Genomic DNA, 19661 nt, shown 5'->3' with positions numbered 1-19661 from the left:
GAATTTCGCGGTTGACCAATACGGGTTTTATGTTGGTAGGTCGACTCATTTTTATTCTCCCGCACAAGCGGGTAGTTGGAAATCCCTCTCCGCTACGGACGGGCGCGGGGCCTGCGGGGGGGCTTGTGCGGGGAAGGAGTGAGTCGACAGAGAGCGCATCGAGTCAGCATAAAAAGTGGTCGGCAGTTGGATAGCTCATCGGACGTGTCTATTATTTAGCGTACAGGGTCGCTAAGTTAACGGTTCCGCGTTCGGTTCGATAAAGGACGCGTCTATAGGGCGCTTACGGGAAGCGGTGCATCGGGTGCATCAGGAGTGCAGCATTGCTGGCGCCTTTAGACTGTATGACTGTGACCTTTTTGACTCGACTGACACCGACAGAGTGACCAGGCACCTGCAGGCGGTGAACGGGGCATCGAGTAGGTGAGTGCCAGTTCATATATTTACAATATTACGCCAACCATTGCGATACGTAGTCTAAGGCAGGTTGTGCCGCGGGACCCGAACCCGTCGTGTACGGCACATTTCGATGGTAGCAGAGCGTGGTTAGGTTAACACGTAGGTTATAACCGCGTGGTTATATTCGGGTTACGTGTTTTTCGGGTACGTATTTACATTGCTTGGCGAAATATTGTAACTTCCTTCTCGCGCGGAATATAACGGAATATAACGGAATACAACGGAATACAGAATATTATAACATATTACGTCGTACAATATTCGGTTTTTAATCGGGTCGTTTACGTTACATTTTTTATTGTACGATTGCTACGTAATATTAATCGGCCATTAGGGTTCCGTTTATTGATTTCGTATAGTTTAGATTATTTCATTTAGGGTTCTTTCATAATAGTTTTATATTTAATTGAGTAATTTCACGGTGTTTTCTAGGGCTTTTTTACGTAACGGTTTTTTTGTAGTTTATGTTACGGTGCATAATATAATTTGGTGATTTTTTAATTTGTTTTTTTTTTTATGTTACGGTTAATAATTTAATTTAGTATTTTTTTTTGTGTTTGGTAGTTTTTATGTTACCGTCGATAATTTAAGTTGGTCAGTTTTCATTACGGTTGGTTTTTTTTTATTTTTTTTTATTAGGTAATCCTTTATAACGGGTTTCATACATTTAGTTTTAAGGGGAGAATTATCTACCCACCATTTAGGTTTTTTTTTCCTTTATCGACCATTTGTAGTAAGCGGTTTCTGGAAGCGTCGATAATTTTCTACCGTCCTTTTTTTTTATTTTTATTTTATTAATCATGGCTGGCAAATATACCGCTAGGATAACAGGTGTGCTGAGATGGCTCGGTTCAGCGGTTTTGAATATTTCTAGGCCGGACCGTGAGCAAGCCCTTATGGCTAGATATCAGGTTCTAGACGATCAAATGGCGGATCTATATGCGGCGTACCGTGGCATTCTAGAGTTAGGTTTAGAAGCGGATGCCATGGCGAAGATTAATGCTGACATTGATCAGGCCGACGACCTGGCTGATCAAATTATTCAGGCTGTTGGTTGCCCTAAGGGGTCAAGCGCTGCTGACGCGCGCGTTACTGCGGAGTCGGAGGCGTCATCAGCGCTCATGAGTAGATTGCCGCTGCTCGATTTGCCACAATTTAACGGTGACTTGGAACAGTGGGTTGCTTTTAACAATTTATTTGAAAGCATTGTTCACAGTCGTAGGGATTTGACCCCTGCTCAGAAGCTTGCCTATTTGTTGGCGTCGTTAACGGGAGAGGCCAAGGGTCTTGTCCAACATTTAGGTCTTGTTGACGGTAATTATGATATCGCCCGGGACTTACTCAATCGTAGGTATCAGAATGTTCGGCGATTAGCGGATAGTCACGTTGCTGCTATTCTAGGCCTACCTAGGATTTCGGTTACGCAGTCGTTGCGCACGCGACTTCTAAATCCTTTGTTAATAGCGGTCAACGGTCTCAAGGGTTTGGATTTACCTGTGTCCACGTGGTCGTTTTTATTATTACACATAATTCTTTCCAAATTACCTTACGATTTACAACATAGATTTGAACTGCAATACGGCGGGGACTCCGCCACTCATCTTCCCAGCTTTGACAACCTAATTTTATTCCTGGAGGATGAGTGTCGTCGATCGGAGAATGTCCCCCCTCCCCCTTCGGGGCCTCCCGTAGTTGCTCCTAGAGCGAGGCCCGCGGGTAACGAACACCGTCCACCGGTTTGGGCGCGTAATAGGCCACGGATGTTTAACGCAGCTGTACGGCAGGCACAGGATATTCACTGCAGTTATTGTCGGGATACAGGACACGGTGTTACGGGTTGCCCCAAGTTCCGGGAGCTACGTTGGCCAGCTCGACGCGGTATTGCTCGCCAACGGTTTTGGTGTTATTGCTGCTTGGGGAACCACCTTGTCTCGCACTGCCAGTCAACTCGTGCGTGCGGTCAGTGTGGAGGTAGGCATCATATCCTGCTGTGCGGAAACCGCAACGGCTCGCACTCGCCAACCACTCGGGGACTTGTAACTTCCCCTGTTCATAATAAAAATACGGATAAACATTGGTCTGGAGCTATGCAGCGGACATCAGGTCGCCGTGATGTTAGGTCTCCACCACGGCTTAGTGCAAACCACGGAAGGCAATGTGTTCAGGGTTCACCAGCGAGCACAGGCGGGGGGGGCGCGTGACTCCTGCAGCGCCCCTCAAGCTGCGGCAGAGGAGCCTTGTACGGCCGGAGTTCGCTGGCCACTTCACTTTATGGACTGGCCTCGGTTGGAGCGTCGCCGGCAGCATCGATCGGATCATCAGGTGATAAGTGATCAGAATCGCCCTTCCTCCACACCACATATAAATAAATCTTCGCAGGAACGATAAGTCGTTCCACTTTTCCATCGCAATGCATCTCATCGCTTAGTACGGTTTCACTGTCCACCGCTCAGGTTCGCGTCGGTTCTCTTCGGAGTAAATAGGTAACCACGCGCGCGGTTTTGGACTCGGATTCATAGGGATGCATTGTTTAAATACGGTCGGTGGAACATTTACGGTCGCGGATCGACCGGGTACGGATTACGGATTTATTCGCGGAACAGGTAAAGCGAATTGGATGGTTACATAGATTTTATTAGGCCACTTGGTGGTAAAGCGAGCAGTGGCAACTCTCCCCCAGCTCGTTTGATTTTGGGTTTCGAATTACGTTTTTAGACGCAGCCAGATATCGTCTGGCTGGGGCGGGGGACTGTTCGGTACAGTTGCACTGTAGTTCGCTAGTTTTGAATTTCGCGGTTGACCAATACGGGTTTTATGTTGGTAGGTCGACTCATTTTTATTCTCCCGCACAAGCGGGTAGTTGGAAATCCCTCTCCGCTACGGACGGGCGCGGGGCCTGCGGGGGGGCTTGTGCGGGGAAGGAGTGAGTCGACAGAGAACGCATCGAGTCAGCATAAAAAGTGGTCGGCAGTTAGATAGCACATCGGACGTGTCTATTAATTAGCGTACAGGGTCGCTAAGTACCACGGTTCCGCGTTCGGTTCGGTAAAGGACGCGTCTATAGGGCGCATACGGGAAGCGGTGCATCGGGTGCATCAGGAGTGCAGCATTGCTGGCGCCTTTAGACTGTATGACTGTGACTTATTCGACTCGACTGACACCGACAGAGTGACCAGGCACCTGCAGGCGGTGAACGGGGCATCGAGTAGGTGAGTGCCAGTTCATATATTTACAATATTACGCCAACCATTGCGATACGTAGTCTAAGGCAGGTTGTGCCGCGGGACCCGAACCCGTCGTGTACGGCACAAATATTTATACGATTTTCATACAACTTGAACTTATAGACTACGTAATTCTTGAAAAGATTTAAATGTAAAGTTGTATGTTGTTAAAGATTGTGGTTGAAGAAGACGTAATAGGCTGGTATGATGTAAAACAAAGAAGAGAAATTATGTCTTAAATGCATACTACATAATACGTGAATCTTGGTGGGTTCAGAGGAATAACTTAGTTGTTTATTAATCGACTGTCTTTTCTATAGTAAAATGTGGTGGTAATGTAAAACTTAACACAGAATTTCAGTTCAATATTTGCTTAGAAATATTGCGTATGAAAGACGATTAAAACTTACTCACACAATACATCTTGCACGCATGTTATTATTTAAATTTACAGAAATGTCAAGGCAGGGGTCGCTCGAAGCGCTCGTGAAGCAGATCCGGGGGCCGGTGGTAGTGTTAATAGTGATTGTAGGAGGCGAGGCGAAGCAAGACCGGGGCGCGTGTAATCAGCGAAGTTGCCGACACAATCCTGCCGCCGCCGCCGCCACACTTACATAATACGTATTTACATACGCCCGCAGGCCTCGTGACGAACTACAGACATGCTAGTTTGTCTATGAATTTACAATTTAACTATATAGTTTGCTGTGCTTCATTATTTCAATATATGATTATGTATACTTACAATGTTATAGATCAAGTTATTGTTACGACATATTGTATCGCCTTTAATCAGCAGATCAAATTATTCGGAAATAAGTTTTGAACTAAAACTACCACCGGAACAGAGGTGTCTCTTGTTAGTGTTGAATATTTATTACATTTTAAAGAACGTCTTATGTTGAATTTTCAAATAAATTATTTTTGAAATAAAAAATCGTGTTTTATTTGTGCGGAGATATTTCTGTAAGTTTTTCCTCAGCCGGCCGTAGCGTTTATGAATTCAAAGAGCGGCCGACCGGCGCCGGCGAAATTAATAACGTTTTAATTTGCCAATTGCCAGCGCTCACCAAGAATATCGAGCAATCGCCACTCCTACATTTATTGTTATAAAAAGTGTTGTTTGTTACGTCTGTTTGTTCTACCACTTAGTGAAACTAGCAAAAGCTCTCATTTGTTCCGAATTAAGTTTATGAAAGGGTTGTTTATTTTTCTTTGGATTGGGATTAATATATTTGCGAATTTTTCCGTTTGTTTTGATTTTTAATATTGCAGGACAAATGTTACCTATGAGAAATTTCCACGCAGCTTACCGTCTACCTACAGTTTAATTTTAAATAGGTTTAATGTACTTTGGCAAAGCCTTTTTTTAAATTCAAGAAGAGGGTGTCGAAGTTTCTGTAAATGGTAAAGTTACAAACGTATCATAATAAAGGTAATTCTTTAAGTTTGTCTAGAGATAGGGGATCGCAGGCGCGCATCGCAAATAATTCAACGCGAACTTTAGGCGGCAAATACGGGATTATGTTAATTCAGTAGCTACTTCAACATTCAAATCCGATCTTCGAGTGTCTGAGACGCGGACCCTGGAGTCACCGAGTTTTACGGCACTTGCGCAATGTCTCTCGCCCCCTTCCCCCGCGTGCTCCGGCGTCGAACCTCGACTTCACATCTGCATTTCGCTTACGTTAACTGGTGTGGAAATCGGACTCGCCTCTGATACGCCTTAAGTAAGCGAACGAATGGATTTATTATTTCCAAAGGATATAATACTGTTTACTTACTTTATCAACAAAGATCCACGACTAAAAAGAAAGAGAGGCAATTTTTTATGTACGTAAAAACCTAGTTTTGACTTTTTTATGTTCGTAGCTTTTATAACTATCTCACAGCTTATAACCTTGGAAGTTTCTAGAAGTTATGATAAGCCAAGTAAATATGTGTTAATAACTACACTTTTAACTTAAAATTTTATTGAAATAAACAGCGAGCGAACAATTTTGCTTAATCACTAACGTCAAATCTGATATTTTTTTTTATCCACCCTCATTTGACTGTTATTAATAAAAACGGGTTGTTAAGTCAATGTTGCTAGTTAAATTAATTTAACCAGATTTGAAGATTTTTACATTAAACATGCCGCGGCCCAAGGACTATATGGGTCCTTTAACCGTGGGAGATACAAACAACTTAAATAGAATGAGAATTTACAAAACAAGACTATGAACTATAACTTAACTAAGGCTCTGAAGCAGCTAGAGGCAGAGGGCACAGTTTGGTAACTGGTCTCTTAAACACACGATCCTTAAATTGTAAGGAGACTACACGCGTTACACCGTCTGCTCCCGGGTGCTTCGCCACAATTCGTCCCAAAAGCCATTTACCTGGAGGTAAACGATCATCTTTCACTAGGACAACCGTACCAACATTTATGTCGGGGTGATTCTGGGACCATTTGTATCGATGTTGCAACATAGTAAGATACTCAGATTGCCAACGTCGCCACAGACTTTGTACCATACGTTGCACCTTTTGCCATCGGTCTAAATAGTCAGGTCGAGCATCCACGAAACTTTCTTCAGGGATAGTAACAGGAGCTTCGCCAATCAAAAAATGACCAGGAGTCAACGGGAGTTCATCAACGGCAGAACTAATCAACGTAAGAGGCCGAGAGTTAACACAAGCCTCGACCTGTGTGATCAGAGTGCAAAACTCTTCGAATGTTAAGCGGGATTCGCCTACGACGCGTTTCAGATGTCCTTTTACGGACTTAACTCCTGCCTCCCACAGTCCTCCAAAGTGAGGGGCACCAGGAGGAATAAAATGCCATGTTGTGCTGTCGTTAGCTAACAGTTGGGCAATTTCGTCAACGACAGTTGATTTGCTGTTTTTGAACGCGAGGTCTAATTCTTTGGACGCGCCTATGAAATTAGTCCCACAATCACTCCAGATGTCTTTACAATGCCCACGTCGGGAAGTAAAACGTTTGAAAGCTGCTAAAAACGCAGCACTGGATAGTGAACTAACCAGCTCAAGGTGAATGGCCTTTGTAACCATACACAAAAACACACCTATATAAGCTTTACAAGTTTTGGTGCATCTACCAGAGTACAGTTTCAGAGTAAATGGACCACAAAAGTCTACGCCGCTGGTCAAAAACGGGCGAGACGGCTTGACTCTGCACTGTGGTAAATTACCCATTAACGGAGTCATAGGTCGTGCAGTTTGGGTAAAACAAGGTTTACATAATCTTAAAATCTTTTTTACCAAGTTTTTTGCGCGGAGAATCCAATATTTTTGGTGAATAACATTTAATGTGAGCGAATTTCCGCCATGTAGAGTTCTTAAATGAGCATCAATTACAATCAACTTTGCTAAGTTACATTTGTGATGTAAGATTATAGGAGACTTCATATCAGGTGGTATTTGAGCATTTACAAGTCGTCCACCGACTCTAATAATTTTCTCATTGTCTAGGATCGGATTCAAAGGTAAAAGATTACTATTTTTTGGGATAGGTTTGCTTTGTGATAACAATCCTATTTCACTTTCAAAGTAAACAGACTGTGACATTCGAATGCAAGTTTTTAATGCATTTTTTATTTCGTCAGTAGTGAGATATGTCAGTTTTATGTTATCGTTCCTTTTGAGAACCTTATCTTTACATAGTCGAAAAAATCGAAAGCAATAGGCTGTCACACGTATAAGTCTTAGTAGATTTGAGTATCTATTAAGGTACATGGTACATGCATTGGGTTCAGAGGTGCATAAGTAACTGACTTTTGCTCTCGGTTTTGCTTCGACTGTGGTTTCAGGTATATTGAAATTAGGGTAACAAATCTCAACAGACTCGCGAAGAAAAGCTGGACCTTCCCACCATAGTTTTGACTGCATTAGCTCGTCAGGATTGATACCGCGTGAGGCGCAGTCCGCGGGGTTATCCGCAGACTTAATATGATGCCATTGACTACTATTCGTAACATTCAAGATTTCGGTAGTGCGATTACCAACAAATGGCTTCCAAGTATTTGGAGTTTTACGCAACCAAGCCAAAACTATTGTGGAATCTGTCCAAGCAAATACACAATTATTATCAATATTTAGACTGGATTTGACATATATTATCAATTTACACAACAGGACTGCCCCACAAAGTTCAAGACGTGGCAATGAGATCTGTTTAACGGGAGCGACCTTTGTTTTGGCTGCGACCAGACTTACTTTTATCTCATTGTCCGTGATGACTCTGATGTAAATAACCGCAGCGTAAGCGGCGCAAGAGGCGTCACAATAACCATGCAATTCAATTTTTACATTATTTGCAATCCCTAACCAACGTGGAAGCTGAATGGCCTGCATGTGTTCAAAATTAGTCAGGTACTTCTGCCATTCAGTTTTCAGGTCTTCAGGAAGTTCGGAGTCCCAGTCCAGGCCGGCTAGCCACAACTTTTGCATAAATATTTTTAAAACAACCACACAAGGTGCTAGCCAACCCAGAGGGTCAAACGTTTTAGCTATCGCAGATAGCACACTTCGTTTTGTAACAACGTCGTTGTCACGAGGTAAGTTAACTACCAGTTCTAATATATCACTTTGTGGTTTCCAGGCTATGCCCAGAGCTTTCACCGAATCATCCATTTTAATATTCACTGAACCTTTTAACGCTTTTTTCGAATCGGGAATCTCATCTAAAACCGTTTCACTATTGGACGACCACTTATGAAGAAGAAAACCACCACGTTTAAACAGTTCAGTTAAGCGACGTTGAAGCCGTTGAGTGTCTTCTTCTGTAGATGAGCCCGTCATCAAATCGTCCATATAGAGATCAGTTTTTAGAAGTTCAGCTTCAGGAAACTCTCCACGTTCGTCCTCTGCAAGTTGATGAAGTGTCCTGATAGCAAGATATGGAGCACATGAACTGCCATATGTGACGGTAAGTAACCGATACTCTCTGATCGGGTCTTCCGATGACTCGCGCCACAAGATTCTCTGGTAATCAGTGTCTTGCTTTGAGATAAGTATCTGTCGGTACATTTGTTGTATATCAGCTACTAGGCAGTACTTATGTTGTCTCCACCGTGTTACTAAAGCTCGTATATCTTGTTGCAGCGGGGGGCCGATGAGTAACTCATCGTTAAGTGAGTTTCCGTCTACAGGTTTAGCGCTTCCGTCAAAAACTACGCGCAACTTTGTAGTGAGGCTCGAGGCACGAAGAATAGCATGATGTGGTAAGTAATAAGCTCTATTCTTCTTCTCTATTTCAGGTACTATCTCCATGTGACCGAGTGACTCATATTGCCTCATGAACTTGCAGTATTCTTCGTGAAATTCGGGTATTCGCTTAAACTTATTCTCCATCTGATGTAAGCGCTTCAAAGCAAGTTGTCTGGAGTTGCCTAAATTTGGAGCATCTTCGTCCTTGAAGGGTAGGCGAACCTCATATCGACCGTCAGTGTTTCGAGCGTGAGTTTTCTTAAAATGCTCTTCACACTGCATTTCAGCTCTTGACAGAGGCTTCACGTTTGGTGAATCTTCATTGATCTCCCAAAACTGACGTAGTAACTGATCAACTTCGACTTGTGTGTGCATAACAACTACTTTGTGTGACTGATGGCCGGACTGCGCCAATTCGCCGCTTACCAGCCATCCCAATCTTGAGTTCAAAGCGACCAGAGATTCATTACGTTTTATTATTCCGTCAAGAATAATGTGCGCATATACAACTGCACCTAGAAGCACATCGATAGATCCTGGCTTGTGAAAGTGTGGATCCGCAAGATCTGAAATCTCAGAAGAAGGCCAGGTATCTGATGGGAGCTCTTGTGATGGTAATCTTGAATTTATTCGTCTAAGGACGTACGCCTTAGCTGTGATCATGTGTGATGGATTTCTTATAGCATGAAAGTTCAACGTAACTTGTGACTTGGTTGTCAGCGGTATAGATGAGATGCCAGTAATTTTCCCGCTGATTGAAGTGCGCTCGAGATTAAGCAGTTGAGCTGCCGCTTCAGTAACAAAGTTTGATTGCGAGCACGGATCAATCAGTGCTCTCAAGACTATCGTGTCGCCGTTTCTCGACTTAACTGCAATTCGTGCGGTTGCCAATATTACTTCCTCACTGTCGCTGTCAACCTCAGTCTTATAAACGACGGTTGATGTGGTTTGACTTGTTTCAGATGTACTGGGTGTTGCTGCATCGTTTTCTGGCACTGATGTGGTCTTGTTAGGGTTTGTGAAGTGCAACAGAGTGTGATGTCGTCGACTACATTTTCTACAGGTGGTGCTCTGTCTACACGCATTAACGGAGTGACCCTTTACAAGGCAATTAAAACAAATGCCATTCTTCTTAATAAAATCCTGACGTTGAGGAAGATCTAATGCGGCGAATTCTTTACAATGGCAAATAAAATGGTTTTTTGAGCAATAAGTGCATTCGCTGCTTACTTCTGTGACAAATGACTTCATATTTGTGGGTTTCTGGTTTGTATAATTTTTAACTAAGTCCTTTTTCTGCGGTTGGTCTTTTTTGTGGGTAACATTTACCATCTCCATGGAACGGAAACGATTTTCTAAAAATAATGATAAAATGGTAAATGTGGGTATGTCTTGAGATGACCCAAGTGACTGTTCCCATTGTTTGTGTGTTTCTAAGTCCAATTTGGATACAACTAAATGCACAACAATTGCATCCCATGTGGAGGTATCCACGCCGAGATTATCAAGAGAATTCAAACATTCCTTCGTAGTATCTAAAATTTCCTTTAAGCTTTTAAAACATTCTGTATTCATCTTCTTTTGATTTAAAAGGCGGCTAATTATTGTAGTGACAATCATACGTTTGTTATTATATCTACTCTCAAGTGTGCTCCAAGCCTTATCGTAATTAGCCTCCGTGAGTGCAAAATGTTTTAGAAGTTGTTCAGCCTCTCCCGATAAACTCGTTTTTAAATAATGATGTTTTTCAATCGTTGTTAGATGCACGTTGTCATGTACGAGAGCCTTAAACAAATCTTTAAAACTTATCCAGTCGTTATAATTACCGGCGAACTTTGGAATCGATAAAGGAGGTAATTTAGTTCTAATCGGGGTGGTCTCGCCATCATTTGTTGCTAAAAAACTCTGCGTAGTATTATTTGATTGTGATTGATCTTGACCTTTCGAAAATTCCAATAAATAATCCTTTAATAATCCCTTAAATTCTAGATATATGTCTTCAGTTGTCTCGTATAGACTTTCGGCATTAAATTGTAACTGATCCAGTTCAGTTTTCGTAACCGTTGATTTAATCATCTCATATTGAGTTTGATACTTAGACCAATAACTTTCTAATGTTTCTAACCGTGCTTGTAGATAGCCAAGTGTGTATCTTGATTTAGACGTCTTTTTAGTATTACTTTGTAACTTAGAAATACGTTCCGATAACGTTTTTTGTGATTCACAAAGTTGAGCCATTGTTTACGTTTATGACGCGCATTCACTACAAAATAAGTTCAATGTCCACTTTCCCGTATATACTCAATTTACGTAAAGTTAAATAACTAGTTATATATATCTGGCGAATATGCGATTATATAAATAAGCAGTTTTTAATAACCAAAGTTTTAATCACAAATGTTCATGTAATGTAATTGTATTAGTCCAAATCACTTTCTAAATATTATTATAGTCCAAGTATCATTAGTCCAAAATTAATTACACACTGTTTAAATGTCCAAGTTTGTGAAATAGTTCATAAAGGTTTTCACCGGTGCACGAAATCAAAGTATATATTTACAGTCTAATCTTACCAACTCGCAGTAATTAGCACTTAGCCTTTTACACTATTGTTTTTTACACTTATTACACTTTCACATTCCGGTTCTAGAAGGACCAAACATGTTAATAACTACACTTTTAACTTAAAATTTTATTGAAATAAACAGCGAGCGAACAATTTTGCTTAATCACTAACGTCAAATCTGATATTTTTTTTATCCACCCTCATTTGACTGTTATTAATAAAAACGGGTTGTTAAGTCAATGTTGCTAGTTAAATTAATTTAACCAGATTTGAAGATTTTTACATTAAACAATATGTGACATATAAAATGTGTTTTCTAATATTATTACTAAATTATTTTGATATAGGGTCCTTGTATGCAGAGGCGGGCCACTAAAACTCGTCTCGTATTTCTATCCGCGTGCCCATTACACTCATAATCATTTTTTGCACGCTCACCCCAACTTAAATTGTCAATTATTTTTGACTGCAGTCAATTTAAACAAACGACTTTTTATTTCTATAGAAAAGTTGATAGTTCAAAAAATCCAATTGGTGTCCCACAATTGACCCATGTGAAAGGGGCTGGTCGCTGGGGGTTGGTTTGCGCGACCCTACCGTCCGGCCGTCACACGCCACCGGACGTAAGGGATGACGAATTAGCTTTGTTCCGTCGTCACTATTTCTTTATTTTTCATTGACAGCAATTTGTGTTGACCTTTTATAACATTTAATTTTAAAGTTACCGTTTTTTTTAATGTAACTACATTTTTTCATTTGCATTTGGCCTTAAACCCGAACGAAAGTTTGTTTTTTGAATTAAAATCTAAAAGCTTGTAATTACACTGTTTTTGTTGTTTAATACTTTTAAATTCTTTAAAAAGTCTGTTCAATTGAAGCATTGTATGCCTCTCTGTATTGAGTTTATCATCATATTTAATAAACATGTTACCTTGGTTGTTGTAACATTGATGGACATCTTGAAAAAAATCAAACTAATAACTTTAAGGATTTGGTATATTAGAATCATCATCATGAGTTCACTATGTCTCCACTGAGGGTCACGGAGCCTACGCTAGGTGTGACTGGCCTGGCTCTGTGCGGGTTGGATGACTTCACACATATCTATGAATTTTTCGCAGATATGTGCAGGTTGCATCAAGATATTTTACTTCACCGTAAGAACGTCGGATAGATATGCATTATGTAAATTGGAAATTGAAAAACACCTTGGTTCCTTGGTGGGATTCGAACCACGTACTTGAAAATTACCAGTCAAGTGCTTAACCCCAGAGCTCTTGCGAATTGGAATAATGTTAGTTTATCGCAATAAAACTAAACTGGAAGTAACAGGCAACGGGATAGTGTCGTCTAACTTCCCTTATCGATATCGACTATATCCTTCAAATAAAAAGGCTCAGTTATCAATTCTCTATATCGCGAGATGAGTTCCCATAACGATGGCAATACGAGACCTGAGCCCTTGCACGGCGATACACTCTGTTCCAAGCATAAGCGACTAGCGGGCCGAATGTTTTCTTTTTTTATTATTGCAATATGATTTGTTAAATTACCAATTAATATTGAATTTCCTTTATACCTGAAGATGAATCGTTATGTTTAACAATATAAATACTAATTTTAAACACACTTTATGAATTCTTAATAAAATAAAATGAGACATTTAAGTAAGTGTTCACGTTTCTTTGGACGATTTAAGTTTACTAACATTTACACAAATATTTTCTATATCGTTGTGTAGACTTTTTTTATAAAGTAAGCCTTAAATTCTGTTTCAATTGAGGCCGTTTGTTGACAGAGTAGTAGCGAGTGAATATACGGGTTACTAAAGGACTGCACACCGCTACGAACGGACTGCTATTTGCCTTTTATCATGACGCTATCGACGTGGATTGAAGCTATCGCTGATTTTGCACTTGCACATTTAGTTGTTCATAACAAAACCGAAACAAGAAAAAGTTGTTATACATATAAAAGAAAAAGTTGCACGCAGAAATAGCAACTTTCCCGTAACTTGGGTCAACACCTACGCCTTAAGACGGTCATTTAGCCGTAATAATCGCCCGGCGTGGAGTAGAAAGAAACAAGCGGCCGTCGGACGACGGACAGCGGGCAACGGGTGGCGGGCGACGGGTCCCGTTCTTTATTATACGTGTTCACGTGTAATTGGAAACGCTGCTTGAAAAAGATGAGAAGGGGACCCTATCTTTTATCTTTCAGCCCACGACGATTTTTTGTTGTTATTGCTAGCGATATTGGCAGATTGTTTTTTTTTCGCACGGATTTATACTATTTGAAAATCTTTTTCTCTAAAAACCTTTGTGAAGCCATAGCCGTATTTAACGTCTGTTACAATAAAAAAGTAAAAATGTTTGCCATCGGAATAAAATATGAACAATCGTTTTCATTGAATTCATCAGATCAGGTAAAGAACATTTGGCATAAACATTCGGCATACTCGTAATTACTGTCGTTTTTGTCTATCATTAGAGAAATAGATACTTTTTTTTGGTAAGGAAGTTCATTAGGATTAGAGAAGTAAAGGGGTTCCAGCGTATATGGGTCTGGGTTCCAACTAAAAGCAATTCCATTATGTCTGGCAGCAATCAAAGTTGCCGCTGAGTTGCTGAGTCGCCACTCTACACGTGAAGTTCCCACTGTAGACTCGATTAAAATCTTGTCTTGCACTTCTCAATTATTTGATCGTGAAGCGATCGCTTTAATTTGGTTCACTTCAATATATATAACTTTAATCCGACGCTTTCAGACTTGCTTAATGGAAACTTGTATTGAAAACTGATCTGGATACGCTTACTGCGAAGGTGAAAGGATGCAAATCTTTTCACAAGGTTTCCTAATCTAGAGGAGCTTCTTTGTAACAAAATGAGTTAAATTATCGTCATTCTTTGATTATTTAAATATAAAGTAATATACATAGTACATACAACACAAATATGCATTGTTAAAGTTGAAGAATTCTTCCATCGAGTCTAAATATGAAATAAGTAAAAATATTACAATTAATAAATTATAGTTTGGTTTGAACAAATCTTTATTCGGAATTCAATTGTAATCACTTTTATTAAGAAAGAAAAAAAACCAAAACGATTCGTAATAGCGAAAAAATAGAGTGGCCTCTTTAGAATGCTAATCAAAGTCGATGACTTTCAATCCTTCATTGAATTCCAAAGCGTGATTAAATTTTAATTCATTCTTCGACTGCTTTCTTCCAACAGATTTTTCATTTCATTAATTATTCTATGAATTAACATTGATGAATGTATTTTCAGGAAAATTATATAACATCGCATACTGGCAAGTTGTACTCCATACTGGCGTTATGAAATCATTTTTATTAAATGTTCCAAAAGTTTAATCGTCTCTTAAACACACTGTTGTTGTTGTCGTGTAATAACAAACAAACTCTGTCCCCGTGTGTAAGCCGGTATAGTTTGCAGTTTACAATGGGGATGGATTAAGTAGCACATAATGAAAAGCCATCGGCTCTGCCAGGGGCCGTGAGGGGACTGAGGGGCTCGAGGTGCCACGAGAGATATGAGGTGCCGCGAGAGGCGCTGCCTTCGTGAGAACAGCAGCTGCAGCGCTGGAGTTTTTAATTATTGAAAGCCGGATCTCCTACTGATAACTTTCTGATTGATTTAGATATCGAGAATTCTATTTACATTTTGTTAATTTAAATTCTTTATTCTCTTCGTTAGTAACATTTTGTACATGTTATTGTTATTATTATATATTAATTATATAATTTTATTTATTGGTATTTATTTTCTAATTCGTCATTAAGATGTATATTACATTCCGTGTTGCTTTTCAAAAAATTCTATAGTTGAAATTCAAATTAGATTCATTGTGTAGGTCGAGTGGAGTTAAGTTACAATAAATACGAAGTACTTAACACTTTTTAGTTATTCTTAATGTTATAATTATTAACAATTCAGTGTTTTCCAGTAACGTTTTCCGGTAACATTAAAATTCATCGAGGTTGCGTTAATAGCAATAATGTTGTGTGCTGACGCGGGGTGCGGTGGGGTGCAACGGGGTGCAGCGCGGTGCGGCGGGGTATGGCAGGGGTGAGGCCGGGTGCAGGGGGGAGGGGTAAGCCGCAGCCACGGGACGGTTCATTTGATTTGCCTGCAAATTATAATTGCTACTATTCGTCGCTTTTTGAATGGCGATGCTACGTGCAACGCATAATGTGCTAAGGGATTGAACACACTTGCTGCTAATTACAAACCAGATATTTAGCGAGAGTGCTTATGATGTGACGCAGAGAAACTTACAGTGGTAGAGTTCGTAACATCTTTGCATGAATGGGCCGGCTCGTGCGATGTTATACCACGGCCATACAGGCGTCCAGTGGAAGCAATTCCATGTTCGTCTAATAATTGTGCCTGCCGGAGGTTCTATCTTTCGCATTTTTTGCTGGAAGTTTTGTAAGATCGTTCAACCGCCGGCACATTTAGACGGAATAAGGTCATGAATCCTAATAATAAAATTATATTCCTTCCTTTGCTTTGAGAAAAAATCAACTACTTTTACAAAAATAGAATTTGGTAAAAATAATTCGAATTTTTATTAATTAAATGTTAGTGTGTAAACTCCCTATAACGTTGATGGCATTAACATTTGGAGCACGTAACACTTGCACCGGTTAACGGTTTGTGATTGAGTTGTTAATTTGAAGTGTTGAAAATTTTTTGAATCGCCAATATCGAATTAGTTTGTGAAAGCGATGAATGAATTAAACTTTATTTATTAAAAAAATCATCTCATTGATTTGAATAAAATTATATTTAGTGTAATTGAATTCTATTAGTTGTGTTGTTTTGCCCGTCAATATATAAGATATAAGTGTGAAGACGTCGAGACAGGGTCTACACGTCGTAGACGTATCTACGAAAACTATTGGTCGTAGGCACACGCGGCCACAGTACACGTTCTTCGTAATTTTTGCGTTGTATTGACAATATTATGCCGTTGCTTGTTTTCTCTTACAGGAGTGATAATTATAGTCTAGGAGCTAGATGATTAAGCTAGTCTAATGGTAGACTTCCAGTATTATATGTAAATAGATACCCGGGTCCCGGGGCGGCAGGGATGCAGGGCGGCGGGGCTGCAGAGCAGGCGGCGACATCAAACAAAATACGCAGCGACTGATTGCGCCGCGCCGCGTTTCATATTCAATGTTTGCGGCCGCTAACTAGTTGACACGACATCGCCGCTGACGGATTCATTACCCAGTTCCGGCCGCTCAATCTGGCGAGACGATTTATTCGTTTGCATTGTTCATTCATCACATTGCCTTCTAAAGAATTGCATCGGAATCTGTTAATTAATCATTTTAGAGAAAATACAAACAACTTCTCTAAGATCAGATTACTTACGTTGTAAAAACATATATTATGTTCGCATTATTTTCATTAATTTGTCTTTGATTTGCAGCATTAATTAATGTTGGTATAATCAACAGAATGTAAATCAAAGTGCATACCTCAGCGGTCGAATGCGGCCGCCTAATCCAAACGGAGTACTTTTCCCAAGTGGTTAAGTTGGAAGACAAACGGGCAACTATGCAGACGCGGACGCCATGGACGGGCCCATTTAATTAATAGTGGTTTAGCGAGGCCGGCCCCAAGCAATAACACTATGTCTTCAATTGCAATTTAACCTGATCGTTTAACGAATTTGCAATTTCTTTGTTTTATTTTACAGGACATTATCAATTTGCAATTTTTCCCTTTACTAGTTTCATAACAATGGTTTAGTTAGAAGTAAACTAATAAGTATTTACCATACAATTTCATCCATCCATCATGAACCTACACTTTTCTGCTAAGAAGTTCAAAGATATGTGTGAAGTTAACCAATCCACACTGGTTTAGCGTAGTTGACTATAGCCTAGTCACCCCTGACACAGGATAGGACATCAGTGAGAACATGTAGTGAGGTAATGATGATACAGTTTCTTTTTCTATCTATCTTTCAATTCAATATTTCTCAATCATGTAAGGATTATCAACGAGTATGTAGACTCTCTTAGTAATAGAATGTTATAGTTTTTTTATGTTCAGATTACGAAATACAATTTTTTCAATTTTTGTCTTTGTTAAAAAAATATAATGATAATTTTTGGAAAAAGTCTAAAAATAAAATCCTATTACTCAAACCTATAAAATGAGATATTATAATAAAGGATGATATTAGAAACCTCAGTATTTTGTATTTTAATTTTATCAAGAGTGTCCTATCAAACAGACGACGCGCTCAGGTCGTCTGTAGGGCACTTTGAATTGTATCGCCTAATATTATGCTATTGTACTGTACGGTGAATGAGTTTTTGTTTAAATACTTCGTCCTTTCATCTTATTTGCACATCAATGTATGATATATAAATTTATCTCTACAATGGAATACAAAATAAAACATTTTATTATTAAATATAAGAATTATATATTGTTTTGAAGGTTTGTAAGTAGACTGAAAAAATATATAAAATTTTTATAATTTAAAGTTTGTTGAAATCACAATGTCAACGCCATCTATTGGTTCAAAATTTAAACCAAAATTATCATAACTTGAATATATCATACTTGAATAACAGATATGCAAAAACATCCATTAAGGTATTAGATAGTGGACAATCATTTTTTTAAATAGGTAGAGTTGAATCAAATTACATATTATACTGCTTGTATTTTGATACAATATATTTTCATTAGTAAACAAACTTTGAGAGTTGGAGAATGTTTTTCAATTTTCCATACAATACGCCAGCAGGCAAGGAGTTGGGGCTTGTTGGAGTGGCTTTAATTAAAATTGTAAATTCGCATTCGCTCGGATAGTTACGAGTAGATGTTATCATGTAAGAGGATCTCTTAATGTTATACAATAATTTAATAAATTATAACACGATATACAATTAAATCAACGTCCTTTTTAGAGCATTCTCATATATATACTAAGATTAGCTTTCGCACCGACTACGTCCGCGCGGAATAAAAAAAAAACTTTATAAGGAGCCTATGGCCAGCCTTAGCCTTCCAGACTATGTTCTATATATGTGCTTTCATCAGGACCCGTTGAGCTGTATCGAAGATACCTTCAAACATTCATCCATCCATCCATCCATCCAAACATTCGCATTTATTAATATTAGTAAGAAGTAAGATAAAAGTAATCTAGGCAACAAAATATTTTTAAAATCGATTGTAATATTAAGGCTGTTTTTATATCAACAATTTTTAATTCGTCAATCTGTCTGTAAATCCGTTGTATATTTTTTATCGATAAATTACGTTAACTTATAATCATTGTTTCAATTTATTGCACCGTGTCTGAAAAATATAGTCGTTTAGTTTAAATCTGACAAAATAAATAATTTACTACACTGCCAGAAATAAATACACACAACTATATCGTTGCACGAGGGAAAGAGACAGAAATATATCAAAGACATGAGATGGAGAGAGACTGATGGTTCGCCTGTCACCGTTGCACGAGCGGTTGCACCCGAGTAAGGTCAACATAACAAATATATAAATATTATTTTGTAGTGCCAAGTTTGACAAAATAAAACTTTAACACAAACAAAAGGAGTCTTTACCATGTTCATTCAAAAAAATTAATTTAACTAAATTTACCAAAGTTTCGAATAAAAAATTTAAGAATTTAAACAAGTTTTTATTCCTGGTAGCTATAACTATAAAAAATTACGAAAAATTAATTTAGGACCCAAATGAATTAAATATGAAATAGTTTTTGTGCTAACGGTAGGCGAGCACACGTGCGGCAACGAGCAGGCCTCGTAATGAATGGCCGTCGCTGCCGCCATATTTCACAGAATTAACAAATGACCCGCTGTCGCTCCGCGCGCGGTCCACGATTTTTCTGCACACCGTACCTAACGGTGTGACGTAGGTGCGGTCGGTGGCGCCGGCCCATGGCACCAAACTATGTACAAATGCTACCGGGTTCGGTTAAAACACTAAAATGCACTTCGTTTACTAAATTAGTTTTTTGTAATTAGCATTTATCAATTAGATTTTCATATCTTACTGATTCATGAAACCTACTGCGAGCCAATGCTACATACAAACATAGAAACATTAATAAAAATTTTATACAACAAGATTGATTGTTGAAAACCTATAAGGTCTTTGTGACATTGTGAAAATAGT

At 39.3% G+C, this 19661-nt stretch overlaps 2 protein-coding genes across 2 annotated transcripts; one reads left to right on the top strand and one right to left on the bottom strand.

The window, feature by feature from the left end:
- Positions 1-1259: 1259 nt before the first annotated feature.
- On the top strand, positions 1260-2082 carry LOC123721034. Its single transcript, XM_045678061.1, has 2 exons — positions 1260-1773; positions 2024-2082. The coding sequence occupies exons 1-2, from the start codon at positions 1260-1262 to the stop codon at positions 2080-2082; spliced, it is 573 nt and encodes a 190-aa protein (XP_045534017.1).
- Positions 2083-2289: 207 nt separating this feature from the next.
- Positions 2290-10973, bottom strand: LOC123721033. Its single transcript, XM_045678060.1, has 3 exons — positions 8021-10973; positions 7464-7750; positions 2290-2505 (listed from the first exon to the last, which is right to left on the bottom strand). Exons 1-3 carry the CDS (start codon positions 10971-10973, stop codon positions 2290-2292), a joined length of 3456 nt encoding a protein of 1151 aa, XP_045534016.1.
- Positions 10974-19661: the final 8688 nt, after the last annotated feature.

The sequence above is a fragment of the Papilio machaon genome, chromosome 5 (assembly GCF_912999745.1).
Source record: "Papilio machaon chromosome 5, ilPapMach1.1, whole genome shotgun sequence".
In the NCBI taxonomy this organism is placed as follows: domain Eukaryota; kingdom Metazoa; phylum Arthropoda; class Insecta; order Lepidoptera; family Papilionidae; genus Papilio; species Papilio machaon.
The sequence above is the reverse complement of the archived record's forward strand: the minus strand, read 5'-3'. Positions and strand labels throughout refer to the sequence as shown.